The 14969-nt window shown below is 38.8% G+C and overlaps 1 protein-coding gene across 4 annotated transcripts in view; it reads left to right on the top strand.

Annotated features, from left to right (window-relative positions):
• The window catches only part of TUBGCP5 (tubulin gamma complex component 5), a 55504-nt gene that overhangs the window by 17729 nt on the left and 22806 nt on the right, over positions 1–14969 (top strand). For all 4 annotated transcript variants that reach the window (XM_067742336.1, XM_067742335.1, XM_067742338.1 and 1 more), the window contains exons 4-8: positions 4168–4264; positions 4719–4798; positions 5199–5334; positions 8992–9106; positions 14511–14600. In XM_067742336.1, coding sequence (XP_067598437.1) covers positions 4168–4264; positions 4719–4798; positions 5199–5334; positions 8992–9106; positions 14511–14600 — 518 coding nt within the window. The remainder of the gene's footprint in view (positions 1–4167; positions 4265–4718; positions 4799–5198; positions 5335–8991; positions 9107–14510; positions 14601–14969) is intronic.

Here is a 14969-nt window from a genome sequence, read left to right as displayed (position 1 = left end):
GTTGCTGATTTCTTAAGTTTGAACACATTTTCACAACCCTGCATTTTTCCTCTCCCCATAACATTTAATGTTTTTGACATCATGATATATCTTTTTGTTTTGTGTATCCCTTAATTTACTTATTGTGGATATAGATCATTTTACTACTTTTATCTTTTAACCTTCCTGCTAGCTTTATAAGTGGTTGATCTACTACCTTTACTGTATATTTGCCTTTACCACTGAGGCTTTTACTTTTGTAATTTTCTTATTTCTCGTTGTGACCTTTTCTTTTCCAGTTAAAGAAGTCCCTTTAACAATTCTTTTTTTTTTTTTTTTTTTGCGGTACGCGGGCCTCTCACTGTTATGGCCTCTCCCGTTGCGGAGCACAGGCTCCGGAAGCGCAGGCTCAGCAGCCATGGCTCACGGGCCCAGCCGCTCCGCGGCATGTGGGATCTTCCCAGAATGGGGCATGAACCCGTGTCCCCTGCATCGGCAGGCGGACTCTCAACCACTGTGCCACCAGGGAAGCCCCCTTTAACAATTCTTGAAAAGCTGGTTTGGTGGTACTGAACTCTTTAAGCTTTTGCTTGTCTGTAAAACTTTTGCTCTCTCCTTCAAATCTGAATGATAGCCTTGCTGGGTAGAGTATTGGTTGTAGGTTTGTTTCCTTTCATCACTTTGAATGCATCATGCCACTCCCTTCTGGCCTGCAAAGTTTCTGCAGAAAAGTCAAATGATAGCCTTATGGGAATTCCTTTGTAAGTAACTTGTTTTTCCCTTGCTGCCTTTAAGATTCTCTTTTTAACTTTTTTTTTTAAATTTTGTTTATTTTTGGCTGCATTGGGTCTTCATTGCTGTGCACAGGCTTTCTCTAGTTGTGGTGAGTCGGGGCTACTCTTCATTGCAGTGCACAGGCTTCTCATTGCGGTGGCTTCTCTTGTTGTGACGCACAGGCTCTAGGCACGTGGGCCTCAGTAGTTGTGGCTTGCGGGCTCTAGAGCGCAGGCTCAGTAGTTGTGGCGAACAGGCTTAGTTGCTCCGCGGCATGTGGGATCTTCCCAGACCAGGGATTGAACCCATGTCCGCTGCATTGGCAGGCAGTTTCTTAACCACTGCGCCACCAGGGAAGTCCATCTGTCTTTAACTTTAATTTTTGCATTTTAATTACAATGTGTCTTGGTGTGGATCTCTTCGGGTTGATCTTGTTTAGAACTCTCTGTGCTTTCTGGACCTGGATGTCTGTTTCCTTTCTCCCAGGTTAAAGAATTTTGCAGCTATTATCCTTCAAATAAGTTCTCTGCCCCTTTCTCCTTCTTCTAGGGCCCCTATAATGTGAATATTAGTACTCTTGATATTGTCCCAGAAGTCTCTTAAACAGTCCTTATTTTTAATTTTTTTTGTTCAGTTTACATGATTTCCACTACAGTCAGTTCACTGATCCATTCCTCTGTATCATCTAATCTACTGTGAATTCCTTCTAGTATATTTTTTATTTCAGTTATTGTATTCTTCACCTATGTTTGGTTTTTCTTTGTATTTTTTAACTTTTTGTTATGCTTCTCATTGTGTTCAATCTTCTCCCAAGTTTGTTGAGCATCTTTACAGTCATTGCCTTGGAAACTTTACCAGGTAGATTACTTATCTCCACTTTGCTTCTTTCTTCTGGCCTTTTATTGTGTTCTATCATTTGGAACATGTTTCTCTGTCACCTCATTTTGCCTAATTCTCTGTTTTCACTTCTGTTCATTAGGTGGAATGCTTACGTTTCCCAAACTTGAACAAGTGGCCTTATATAAGAGATGCCCTATGGGGCCCAGCAGACCACTCCCCTCTGGTCACCAAAGCTATTTGTTCTGTGGGTGCCCCCTCTATGGGCTGCATGGACCCTTCTGTTGTGGTGGGCTGACTACTGTGGGTGCAGTGGTACACAGGACGGTCCTCAGCACAGTTGGCTGCCAGACTCAGCCTCAGTTAGGTCTGCCCGGATGCTGGTGGGCAATGCCGGGTCCTGGCACAGCTGGCTGCAGGACCCAGGAGGTCCTGGGCCTGGGTCTGGCCCACTGGTGGGTGGGGTTGGGTCGTGGGCACACTGGTAGACAAGGCTGGGTCTCCACATGGCTGGCAGCTGGCCTGGGGGCCCTGGAATTGTTACAGACTGGCTGGTGGACAGGTAAGCGCCCTGTGCTAATAAGCTAGAGGAGGACTCCAAAATGGTGCTTGCCCACACTAATGTCCTTGTGGTAGAACAAGCTCCCCACGATGGCTGCCAGCAGCATCTGTGTCCCCAGGATGAGACCCAGTTACCTCCTGCCTCTCTGGGAGGTTCTCCAAGATCAGCAGGTGGGTTTGACCCAGGCTCCCTTCAAATTAGTGCTTCTGCCCTGGGTCCCAGAGCATGTGAGATTTTGTGTGTGCCATTTAAGAGTGGAGTCTATATTTCCCACAGCCTTCTGGGTCACCTGAATATAAGCCCTACTAGCCTTCAAAGCCAAACATTCTGGGGGCTTGTCTTCCCAATGCAGGACCCCCAGGCAGGGGAGCTCAGTAGGGGGCTCAGACCCCACACTCCTTGGGAAGAACTTTTGCAGTCATAATTATCCTCCTATTTGTGGGTCACTGACCTGGGATGGGAGCATGGGTCTTGACTATACCATGTCTCCACCCCTCTTAACCATCTCATTGTGGTTCCTTCTTTGTATCTTTAGCTTCAGAAAATCTGTTCTGCTAGTCTGCAGAGCATTCTCACTGATAGTTGCTCTGTAAATAGTTGTAATTTTGGTGTGCCCGTAGGAGGAGGTGAGTGCAGGTCTTCCCAATCTGCCATCTTGGACGGTCTCCTGTATCATCTAAATGTTAAGTTCCAGGGCCCTAACTTTTAGCAGCAGTCTTCTTTGTTCTTTAATGCTATTAGTGACTTCAGTTAAAACGTGATATTAGCTGATTGATAGGTTATGTTTTAGCCATTAATGCTAATTTTTAGTTCAGTGATTACCTCAATTAATCAGTCTTCTAGGTGTCAAGCTCCCTTACAGATGTTAGCAAAAAAAATGAACAAGGGGTAGGGGAATGGCCTCATCCAGGTCCTCTTCCCAGGACCATGTGCTGCTTTTGTGCATCACCATGCAGCTACAGGGTGGTAGTTCTGGTCCTTGGCAAAGTAGGGAGGGCTGCAAGGGCACTGTGTGTGCTCTTGCTTTTACTGTACATAGTTCTCTCCTCTTTCACTGGTAACATTCACCTGTTTCAGGTGTACAGAATTCTTCCAAAATAAGCAATCTGATGTTAGCAATTATTACTAAATAATAGATTTATATATTGGGAGTTATTTTCTTCAAGTATTTACATTTTAGACTACTCTTCTCTATGGAATGAAAATTATTTTTTTTTGTTAAAGGAATTTAACGCATCTCTAAGCAGAGAATTTGTGATATATTGCCTTATCATTCCCAGGAAAGTTTACCAAGTGTCTACTGTGTCCCTGTCATCACTGGGTGGTAGGAATACGGAATAAACAAGACATGATCATCACTACCCAAGTAGTTGTGAATAGCTATTTAATTATAATTACGATAAACACTATGAAGCTGTACATAAAGTACTATAGAACATATAATAGGGAGAGGTAACCTGAGACTTCCTTACCTTCCTTGATTTTAATTCACCTCCTCTCTCCTTTCCATGCATAGTTTATGACTGTTTGCATATTTGGAGTATTTTTAATTTTTGGCAGCTTTTTTAAATGTGATTTTTAAAATATAATTTAAGTTTTAAAAAAACTTAGAAGTTGAAGAATACTAAAAGGAACTCCTGTGTACTTTTTGCTTGGGTTCACCAGTTGGTGTCCTTTGATCCGGAACATTCCTCACCCTTTCTTTTTTTGACCGTGACATTATTGAAGAGAGCAGGCTAATTATTTGGTAGCTTGTCCCTCAGTTTAGGTTTGTCTGAGATTCCTCATTATGATTCAGGTAGTGCATTATTTGACAGGTTCCTTGTCTGTACATGTTTGAACTATAAAAACAAGTTTAGAGTTTGAGATTTATTTAGGTATGATTTGTGTTTTCTTAAACCAGGAAAAAAAATTGAGGACATAACTGTCATGGGGTTATCTTTTCTTTACTCAAACTAGTTTAGAAAGCTCTTACCAACCTCAGTGATTCATATTTTTCATTTCTTGTTTTAAAGACAGATGCACATTATTCCATACTGTCACTTCTTCTATGTCTGTCTGATTCTCCTTCAAACAGCAATTATGTGGAAACACCAAGAGATAAAGAAGTGGGTATGTTACCAAATGCTTTTCATATATATAACAAATAAAAGAGAAATTGGTTTTATGACTTAATTACCAGACTTTGAGATTTTATAAAAAGTTGTAAAAAAAATCTGAAACTAAAATATTTCTGTTGTCTTAAGTGCAATTATAGTTGTAAATTTTCTTTTAAAATATGAGTTCTGACTTTGTAAGTTAAACTTTCAGTTATATAAAGAGAAAAATCACTTTTGAAGATAAAGAAATTAAATTTTTTAATGTATTAGAATGTCAACTTATTGAGTGTTTCAATATTTTTGAACTTTCATTTCCCAAGTGTATTTTATTATGAGTTTTGTTAGACTTTTTACTGTAATTTGGGGTTTTTTTCCCACATATTTTTTTTTTTAACATCTTTATTGGGGTATAATTGCTTCCCACATATTTTTGATCAAGCTGATGAAATTCTTCTGCTGTATTTTAGAAAAGAAAGACGATTTCGACTGGGGAAAATACTTGATGGAAGGTGAAGAAATTGACCTTGGCCCAAATGTAGACACACCAGTAAGTAGCAGCGGTTTTGCTACTGAAAATATAAATACATGCCAAGTTATTTACATGATTTTTATGGGTCCTTCTGCCCTACAGCAACTTATCTAAAACAGGAACACTCTTCACTAAATTAGAGTGGTTTATTATGGAAGTTTTATTAAGATTTTGCACCCAAACATCGGTACTAGGAAGTTGATCAGAAAATATATGTATCCCTTAAGGAGCTGTAAATCTTGGGATTTTGCCACCAAAACTAATTCCATCCTATAATAGTAACTTTCAAGATATGTAGAAAAAGGTTTTATTTGATAAAGTTTTTGCTTTTCTTCTGAAATTTTCTTGATCTTTTGGTCTAAATAGCTCCAGTTGTTAGGTGCTCTAAGGGTAAGGTGTATTGCCTTCTTTTAATCAGAATTGGTCTGAAGAAAGTGAAGATGAAGATGATCAACAGCCTTTAAGCAGAGAGGACTCTGGGATTCAGGTGGACAGGACACCATTAGAAGAACAAGATCAAAACAAAAAGCTGGGACTTCAAGTCAGCTGGAAAGGTAGTGTGTGTTCTTAGATACTGGCATCATTTTCTGATAGAAGAATTCTCTAGAAGGAAAGGCAAGCTTTGAGAATCAGTTCCATGTGGTTTAAAATATTGGTAAACTCTGCCGTCCTTAAAAACAAACCTTTTTAAACCATTAGTAGATCTTTCTTCTGTAGTGCCTAAGAAGTAGCTCTATAGAATTAATGTTGAAAGGGCATTTACAGTGCAATTTTGGTCTTTTTTTAATATAGTTCTGAGAACTTTGTTAGTCCTAAATGGTTGTTTCTTTTCTTTTCTTTTTCTTTTTTTTTTTTTTGAGAAGGATTGGCTTTGCTAAAGTTAGTGACTAAATAAAAGGAAAAGATCCATACAATTTAATTTTAAATTTGAATGTCTGCTTTATCAGTTTTTAGTAAAAAAAAATATGAATTGGTAGAATCCAGAAAGAGCTGGAAACAACCTTAGAGATTAGAACATCTAATCCTACTTCTCATTTTGTAGATAAAAAACAGAGGCGTGGTTACAGTGTTTTTCCCACGGTCACAGCCGGGAAGCTAACCCCAGAAGCTGGGGTCTGTGACCTAGCCCTGTTCATTGTACCTGAACCTTGCCAAATGCACATAAAGTAGTTAAAGCTGATTTAGCATGCTAACGATTTTCTGCTTTCTTTTCTCTTCCCTTTCTTTTTCATTCTTGAATTGGACCTTTAGGGTAGAGTGTGGGTTAATCAGCTCGGAGCATGTGAGCAGCAGCAGCAGCCCGTGCAGGGCCTTTTGGTTTAGTTTATTTTTTCTCTTCTGCCCTTTCTGATTCTCACTCCCCTTTCCTTTTCTCTGCCAGCCCAGTGACAGGCTCCTGTTCTAATGTATTTGATATCTGTTCTCAAACATGTTGAGTTCTTGTAAAGTACATTGTTTTGGTTGGTTGTATTCCTTTTTTAAAATTGCATACTGGTATTATGCTTTGTGTAAACTCTGTTCTGTTCTTTTCATTTAACTCTGTTTTAATCTGTCCATGTCACTCTGTGCATATCTCTTCTGTTGCTCCTAATGGCTGAGTAGGATGCTGCAGTTTGCAGTACCTCATTTCTGTAATAGCTTCTCTTGTGGACAGGCCTGAACTGCCTTCAGCCGTTCTCCCTAATGCCATGCCCAATTATGGACCTGGTCCACAATCTCATACCTACTTGATTAGGACCCCGCCTCTGATTTGGTCTGCTGTTTTCATTTGCATTTGTCTGACTACACAGGATAAGTACTTGGGATCAGTCTTGCCCCTTCTACGATGTATCCATTGATATCCTTTGCTTGCTTTTCTTTGGAGTTTCATGTCATTCTCGCCCATCCCTATACTTCAGAGTTCTTTGTATATCTAGATAGTAATTCCTAGGTTTTAGACATTGCAATTTTCTTCCTCTAGTTAGTCACCTGTATGTTCATGGTATCCTTCAAACAGAATCTGTGATTTTTAAAAATTCCTTATTGTACTCAAATCTGAGTTTTTCATGGTATGGTTAGAATTTGGGCCTTGATATTTTTCTCTAAAAGAACATTCCCCTGTATTTTCCTTCTGTTTGCTTTTTTAGAGCTTGTGTTTAGCTCTTTAGTGACCACCAGATCCTCTTTTATGTATGAAGTGAGGTTAAAAGGTCCAGCTTATTTTTCTCCCATGTCATGAGCAGATTTCCCAACAGTCCATTCTTTCCACATTGCTTTGTGGTTCTAACATTATTATGTATCTATACACTTATTTATTTCTGAACATTCAGTTCTCTTCCCTGAGTGTGAGTTGTGGAGGAACAGACTTTTTATTTATATGGCTTTGTACTGTGTTTCAACACATAGAAGGCAAGTTTCCCCCTCACCTCCTTTACTCTTTTTCAAAATAGGCTTAGCTATTTGTGGGCTTTTATTCTTCTAAAGACATTTTAAAAGTTCCTTTTTAAAAATCCAGCTGGAATTTTTATTGGGATTGCATTGAATTTATAGATTTAGCTTGGGGAGATCTGACATCTTTACTATGAAAATATCTGCATTTATTCTAATTTTTTAATGTCTTACCAGATTTTGGAAATTTTCTTTGTAAAGACCTTAAGTCTTTGTTAATTTCTATGTATGTTAATAGTTCTTATTGTGAATAGTATCTTTTTTTGTTTTATTTATTGCTGGAGTAGGGGGACACTTGTTTTTTGTAAATTGTTCTTATATCCAGCATTCTTGCTGAACTCTCATACTGCTTATATATTGTTGATTCCATTAGGTTTTTTGCGTAGACAATCAGTATTGTTTGCAAATATTGACAGTTTTATCTCCTGCCAGTTCTTCTTTTTTTTAATAAATTTATTTATTTTATTTATTTATTTTTGGCTGTGTTGGGTCTTCGTTGCTTTGTGGGCTTTCTCTAGTTGCGACAAGCGGGGGCTACTCTTTGTTGTGGTGCTCAGGCTTCTCATTGCAGTGGCTTCTCTTGTTGCAGAGCACGGGCTGTAGGCTTGTGGCCTTCAGTAGTTGTGGCGCGTGGGCTCAGTAGTTGTGGAGCACAGGCTCAGTACTTGTGGTACACGGGCTTAGTTGCTCTGTGGCATGTAGGATCTTCCCACACCGGGGCTCAAACCCGTGTCCCCTGCATTGGCAGGCAGATTCTTAACTACTGTGCCACTAGGGAAGCCCCTCCTGCCAGTTCTTATACCTTATATCTTCTTAATGACATGTTAACCGTGTCTCTTTCCTGGCCAGCCCTCTAGTCTGCAGAGGAAGCAGTGGCAATGAGCATGGGTTTCCTGGAGTAGTTTTTAATCCCAAGAGGGTTGCCCCTGAAATTCCTTAATTAAGTGTGATAGTTTTTGGCATAGGTTCTGGATATGTGTCCTTTGTAAAATTAAGACTTTTATTCCTGTTTTTCTAGGAGTCTTTAATTATAAATAAGTATTGAACTTTATCAAGTGCTGTTCTTTATCTGTGAGATAATTCTATAATTCATCACTTTTACTCTAGTACTTTACTGATAGATTTTTTTGATAGTGAATCATCCTTGAATTCCTGAGCTAAACTTCCTTGATCATTCTGTTATTTTTTTACTATAGTATTGGATTGGGTTAGCCTTTTTTAATTGAGAATTTTTAATCTTTATTCTTCGATGAATTACTTTTTCTATCATGTCTTTATCTGGTTTGGGAAGCAGGGTTATATTGGCCTCATAAAATGTTAGACAGCTCTCCCTTTTTCTGTTTTCTACTACAATCTGTATAAGATAGCTAATCCTTCAAACCCTGCTACTAGTCCTGAGGCTTTGGGGGTACTTGGGAACATCTTAAGTTACCATTTCAATTTCTTTTATGATTATTGAATTATTCAAGTATACTGATTGTGTCTTTTTATTCATGGGTCATTTTAAAATCGAGTAATTTTTTTTTTTTTTTTTTTTTTACTTTCTAGCAGTGACAATTAAATTTTGTATGTCTGTGTGTGTGTGTGTGTGTGTGTGTGTGTGTGTGTATGGTTTTAAGTAAATGATTATATATATAAATGTTGTTGGGTAGCTGTTATTTTAAAGACCCTTTGTCAATTGAATATTTGAATGGAATCATAAGTCCAGATTTTGTAGCAAAGCTGATCAAGTATTTTGTTGTTAACTCTTATAACTTAAATGTAAATAAATTCCCTTCCACTAGATGAGTCAGATTCCCGAAGCTGGCTGGAACAACATGTGGTCCGTCAGTACTGGACAGTCAGGTCCTCGAGGTTTCCTCATAGTTTACATTTGCACTCCAATCTAGCTGCTGTCTGGTAAGAAGCTATTTTCCATTTCATGTGTTGATAGAGGAAACTTGGATGTTTTAATATTTGGTTTTGAATTGTGACTTAAATCAAATGCTTTCTTGAACTTTTTTTTAACAGTTTTCAAAATTGAAGTATTGAATTTAACAGTGTTGTGTTAGTTTCAGGTATACAGCAAAGTGATTGTTATACATACATACATTTATATATGTGTGTGTGTGTGTATATAATCCTTTTTCAGATTGTTTTCCATTATGAGTTATTACAAGATGTTTAATATAGTTGCTTATCCTATACAGTAGGTCCTTGTTGTTTACCTGTTTTATATGTAGTAGGGTGTATATGTTAATCCCAAACTCCTAATTTATCTCTCCCCCCGTCTGCTATCCCCTTTGGTAGCAGTTTCTATTCTATGCCTATGAGTGCAATTATGTCTTATAAATAAGTTCATTTCTATCATTTTTTTAGATTCCACATATAAGTGATATTATGTGATATTTACCTTTCACTGTCTGACTTATTTCACTTAGTATGATAATCTCTAGGTCCATCCATGTTGCTGCAAATGGCAGTGTTTCATTCTTTTTGTGGCTGAGTAATATTCCATTGTGTGTATATGTGTGTGTGTGTGTACCACATCTTCTTTATCCATTCATCTGTCCATCTTTTGATGTACATGTAGGTTGATTCCATGTCTTATCTATTGTAAATAGTGCTGCTATGAACATTGGGGCTCTGTTTTTAGTTTTTTAAGGAACCTCTGCATTGTTCTCCATAGTGGCTGCACCAATTTACATTCCCACCAGCAGGGGAGGAGGGTTCCTTTTTCTCCAAATCCTCTCCAGCATTTATTATTTGTAGACTTTTTTTTTTTTTTTTGTAGGATGCGGGCCTCTCACTGTTGTGGCCTCTCCCGTTGCGGAGCACAGGCTCCGGACGCACAGGCTCAGCAGCCATGGCTCACGGGCCCAGCCGCTCCGCGGCACGTGGGATCTTCCCGGACCAGGGCACGAACCCATGTCCCCTACATTGGCAGGCGGACTCTCAACCACTGCGCCACCAGGGAAGCCCTATTTGTAGACTTTTTAATGATGGCTATTCTGACTGGTATGAGGTGATACCTCATTGTAGTTTTGATTTGCATTTCTCTAATAATTAGTGTACTGAGCATTTTTTCATGTGCCTGTTGGCCACTTGTATGTCTTTGGAGAAGTGTCTTTAGGTTTTCTACCCATTTTTTGATTGGGTTGTTTGTTTTTTTTCAAATTAAGCTGTATGAGCTGTTTATGTATTTTGGAAATTAATCCCTTGTCATTTGCATCATTTGCAAATATTTTCTCCTTGTCAGTAGGTTATCTTTTTGATTTGCTTATGGTTTCCTTTACTGTACAAAAACTTTTGAATTTAATTAGGTCCCATTTGTTTATGTTTCTCTTTATTTCCATTACTCTAGGAGACGGATCCAAAAAAATATTGCTGCGATTTATGTCAAAGAGTTTTCTGCCTATATTTACCTCTAGGAGTTTTATAGTGTCCAGTTTTATATTTAGGTCTTTAATCCATTTTGAGTTTATTTGTGTATATGGTGTTAGAGTCTGTTCTAATTTCATTCTTTTACATGTAGCTGTCCAGTTTTCCCAGCACCAGTTATTGAAGCGACTGTTTTTCTCCATTGCATATTCTTGCCTCCTTTGTTGTAGATTAATTAACCATGAGTGTGTGGGTTTATTTCTGGGCTTTCTATCCTGTTCCATTGATCTATGTGTCTGTTTTTGTGCCAGTACCATACTGTATTAATTATTGTAATTTTGTAGTATAGTCTGAAGTCAGGGAGCCTGATTCCTCCACCTTCATTTTTCTTTCTCAAGATTGTTTTGGCTATTCAAGGTCTTTTGTGTCTCCATACACATTTAAAATTTTCTTGTTCTGGTTCTGTGAAAAATGCCATTGGTAATTCGATAGGGATTGCATTCTGTAGATTGCCTTAGGTAGTATGGTCATTTTAACAGTATTGATTCTTCCAATCCAAGAATACGGTATATCTTTCCAGCTGTTTGTATCCTCTTCAGTTTGTATCCTCTTCAGTTTCATCCTCTTCAGTTTCTTTCATATGGTATATCTTTCCAGCTGTTTGTATCCTCTTCAGTTTGTATCCTTCTTCAGTTTCTTTCATCTTACAGGTCTTTGCCTCCTTAGGTAGGTTTATTCCGAGGTATTTTATTCTTTTTGATGCAATGGTAAATGGGATTGTTTCTTTAATTTCTCTTTCTGATATTTCATTGTTAGTGTATAGAAATACAACAGATTTCTATATATTAATTTTGTATCCAGCAACTTTACTGAATTCATTGATAAGCTCTAGTTGTTTTCTGGTAGCGTCTTTAGGATTTTCTTATATATATTATCATGTCATCTGCAAACAGTGACAGTTTTACTTCTTTTCCAATTTGGATTCCTTTTATTTCTTTTTCTTCTCTGATGCTGTGGCTAGGACTTTCAAAATTATGTTGAATAAATGTGGCAAGAGTGGGCATCCTTGTCTTGTGTCTAATGTTAGAGGAAGTGCTTTTGCCTTTGAGTATGATGTTAGCTGGGCTTATCGTATATGGCCTTTATTATGTTGAGGTATGTTCCCTCCACACCCATTTTTTTTAGAGTTTTTATCATAAATGGATGTTGAATTTTGTCAAGCTTTTTCTGCATCTATTGAGATGGTCATGTAATTTTTATTCTTCAATTTATTAATGTGATGTATCACATTGATTTGCAAATGTTGAATCATCCTTGCATCCCTGGGATAAACCCCACTTGATCATGGTATATGATCCTTTTAATGTATTGTTCAAGTCAGTTTGCTAGTATTTTGCTGAGGACTTTTGCATCTGTGTTCATCAGTGATATTGGCCTGTAATTTTCTTTTTTTGTGATATCTTTGTCTGGTTTTGGTATCAGGGTGATGGTGGCCTCGTAGAATGAGGTCAGAAGTGTTCCTTCCTCTCCAATTTTTTGGAATAGTTTCAGAAGGATACGTGTTAACTCTTGTCTAAACGTTTGGTAGACTTCACCTGTGAAGCCGTCTGGTCCTGGACTTTTGTTCGTTGGAATTTTTTTTGATTACTGATCCAATTTAATTACTGGAAATTGATCTGTTCATATTTTCTATTTCTTCCTGATTCAGTCTTGGGAGATTGTACATTCCCAGGAATTTGTCCATTTCTTCTAGGTTGTTCATTTTATTAGGCATACAGTTGCTCGTGGTAGTCTCTTGTGACCCTTTGTATTTCTGTGGTGTCAGTTGTAACTTCTTATTCATTTCTGATTTTATTGATTTGGGCCTTCTCTCTCTTTTTTTCTTTTTTTTTTTTGATGAGTCTGATAAGCAGATTACCAAATTTGTTTATCTTTTCAAGGAACCAGTTCTTAGTTTCATTGATCTTTTCTATTATGTTTTTGTCTCTATTTCATTTACTTCCACTGTGGAGCTTTATGATTTTTCCTTTTACTAATTTTGGGTTTTATTTGTTCTTCTTTGAGTTAGGTTTGTATCACTATAAACATCCCTCTTAGAACTGCTTTTGCTGTGTCCAGTAGATTTGGATCGTTGTGTTTCCACTTTCATTTGTCTCCAGGTATTTTTTTATTTCCTCTTTGATTTCATCAGTGAGCTGTTGCAGACTGTGGTTTTCTTGCTTCTGGTGTCTGCCCCCTGGTGGGTAAGACTGGTCCAGGGGCTTCTTCAGGCTTCCTGCAGGAGGTACTGGTGCCTGCCCACTGATGTGTGAAGCTGGGTCTTGTCCCTCTTGTGTGCAGGGTTGTATCTGCGGGCATGTGTAGGGGTGGCTGTGGGCTCAGGAAGTCTAGGCAGCCTGTCTGCTGAGGTGAGGGGCTGTGTCCCTGCCCAGTTTGTTTCACCTGTGGCATCCCCACACTGGAACCTAGAGCCTACTGGGTGGGACCAGGTCTTGGTGCCAAGAGGTCAGCCTCCATGAGAGCTCACACAGGTGAATGCTCCCTGATATAGCCACCACCAGTGTCTTTGTCCCCAGGATGAGTCACCAGCCATCCCCCACCTCCCCAGGAAACCCTCCAAGACCAGCAGGTAGGTCTGGCCCGGGCTTCTATCATATTGCTGCCTTTGCCCTCAGTCTCGGTGCTCATGAGATTTTGTTTGTGCCCTTAAGAGTGGAGTCTCTATTTCCTTCCATCCTGTGGAGCTCCTGCAGTCAAGCCCCACTGGCCTTCAGAGCCAAATGCTCTGGGGGCTCCTCTTCCCGGTGCCAGACCCCCCAGACTAGGGCATGCCTCACGTGTGGGAGAACCTCTGTAATATAATTATTCTCCGGTTTGTGGGTCACCCACCTGGGGAGTATCAGATTTGATTATATCACGAGTCTGCCTCTCCTACCTGTCTTGTTGTGGTTCCTTCTTTAATATTTTCTGGTATGTTTCAGTGTTTTTTATCAGTTTTTCTTTCCACAGTTAGTTGTAATTTTTCTGTGCTCATGAGAGGATGTGAGCTTAGGGTCCTTCTACTCTGCCGTCTTGGCCACTCTCCTCAGTCACTTATTCTTCATAACACTTTGCACTTGCCACTTAACCTGTGATCAGTTCCTCATCGAACTAGCTCCGTTTGCCTGATGAGCAGCAAGCCAAATGCTGAAACTCCAAGGTTTGCAGCAGAAAGGGTTTATTCACAAGGCAGCCAAGTGAGAAGGGAAAACAAATCTCAAATCTGCTTTTCCTTGAAATTTTTAACAATTCCAATTAAGCAGGGTTTTTTTTGTTGTTTGTTTGTTTGTTTGTTTGCGCTACGCGGGCCTCTCACCGTTGTGGCCTCTCCCATTGCGGAGCACAGGCTCCGGACGCGCAGGCTCAGCGGCCGTGGCTCACGGGCCCAGCCGCTCCGCGGCATGTGGGATCTTCCTGGACCGGGGCATGAACCCGTGTCCCCTGCATCGGCAGGCGGACTCTCAACCACTGCGCCACCAGGGAAGCCCTAAGCAGTTTTGTTATTTAATTATTATTTTTAAAGTGAAATTATTTAACTATAATCTGTCTTTTGATTTGTTATTTTCAAAGTGAATGGATTGGTTTATGTTAGGCCATTTATTTGATTTCTGTTTTAGTGTACTTACTGCAAAAATAGTTACTATTTTTCCAAAACAACAATACATAGTTTTAAATATTTGCCTAAGTCGGCAGTAAACTTAAAATTGCTCTGAAAGTGCTTCTCTGAGAGTATTTCAGTTGACTTGTGAAAATGAATATGGGAGGAAATTTAAAGTATGTATTATGTTTATTTGCTTATCAATTACTGGTTTAATTACCACTAAATTACACATATTCTTTGAGACTTCTACTTTTACTTAATGAGAAATCTTTTCATTGACATTTGATGTTTGTTATCTAATAGGGACCAACACTTGTATACCAGTGACCCATTATATGTTCCAGATGACAGAGTTTTTGTTACTGAAACGCAGGTTATTCGGGAAACCCTGTGGTAAGACCTGTTAACCTAATTCATAGTCTAAAGACTTTATTAATGAGAAGCAGAATTTTGGTTTTCTGAAGAAAGGTGTTTGAGGGTTTTTCACATGCATATTAGAAATAGACCATTAGGTATGAACCCAAATCAGGTCCCTGTCGACACCTAAATTTGGATTGGGAGACTCAGTAAGCCCAAACTTTAGAGTCGACCATGGAGATTTTGGTATATTTACCTCTTTTCCATTTAAATACTGTCATATATGATTTAACCAAGATTAGACTATCACTTTTTAAATATCTGAATTCAAGTTAAGGTTTCTAATTTTCTGCTTACTGCTTTTTAGACAGAGCACATCAGTGAGAGTTACCTGTACCCTGTACC

Source organism: Pseudorca crassidens, chromosome 6, assembly GCF_039906515.1.
Source record: "Pseudorca crassidens isolate mPseCra1 chromosome 6, mPseCra1.hap1, whole genome shotgun sequence".
Classification (NCBI taxonomy): Eukaryota; Metazoa; Chordata; class Mammalia; order Artiodactyla; family Delphinidae; genus Pseudorca; species Pseudorca crassidens.
The sequence above is the reverse complement of the archived record's forward strand: the minus strand, read 5'-3'. Positions and strand labels throughout refer to the sequence as shown.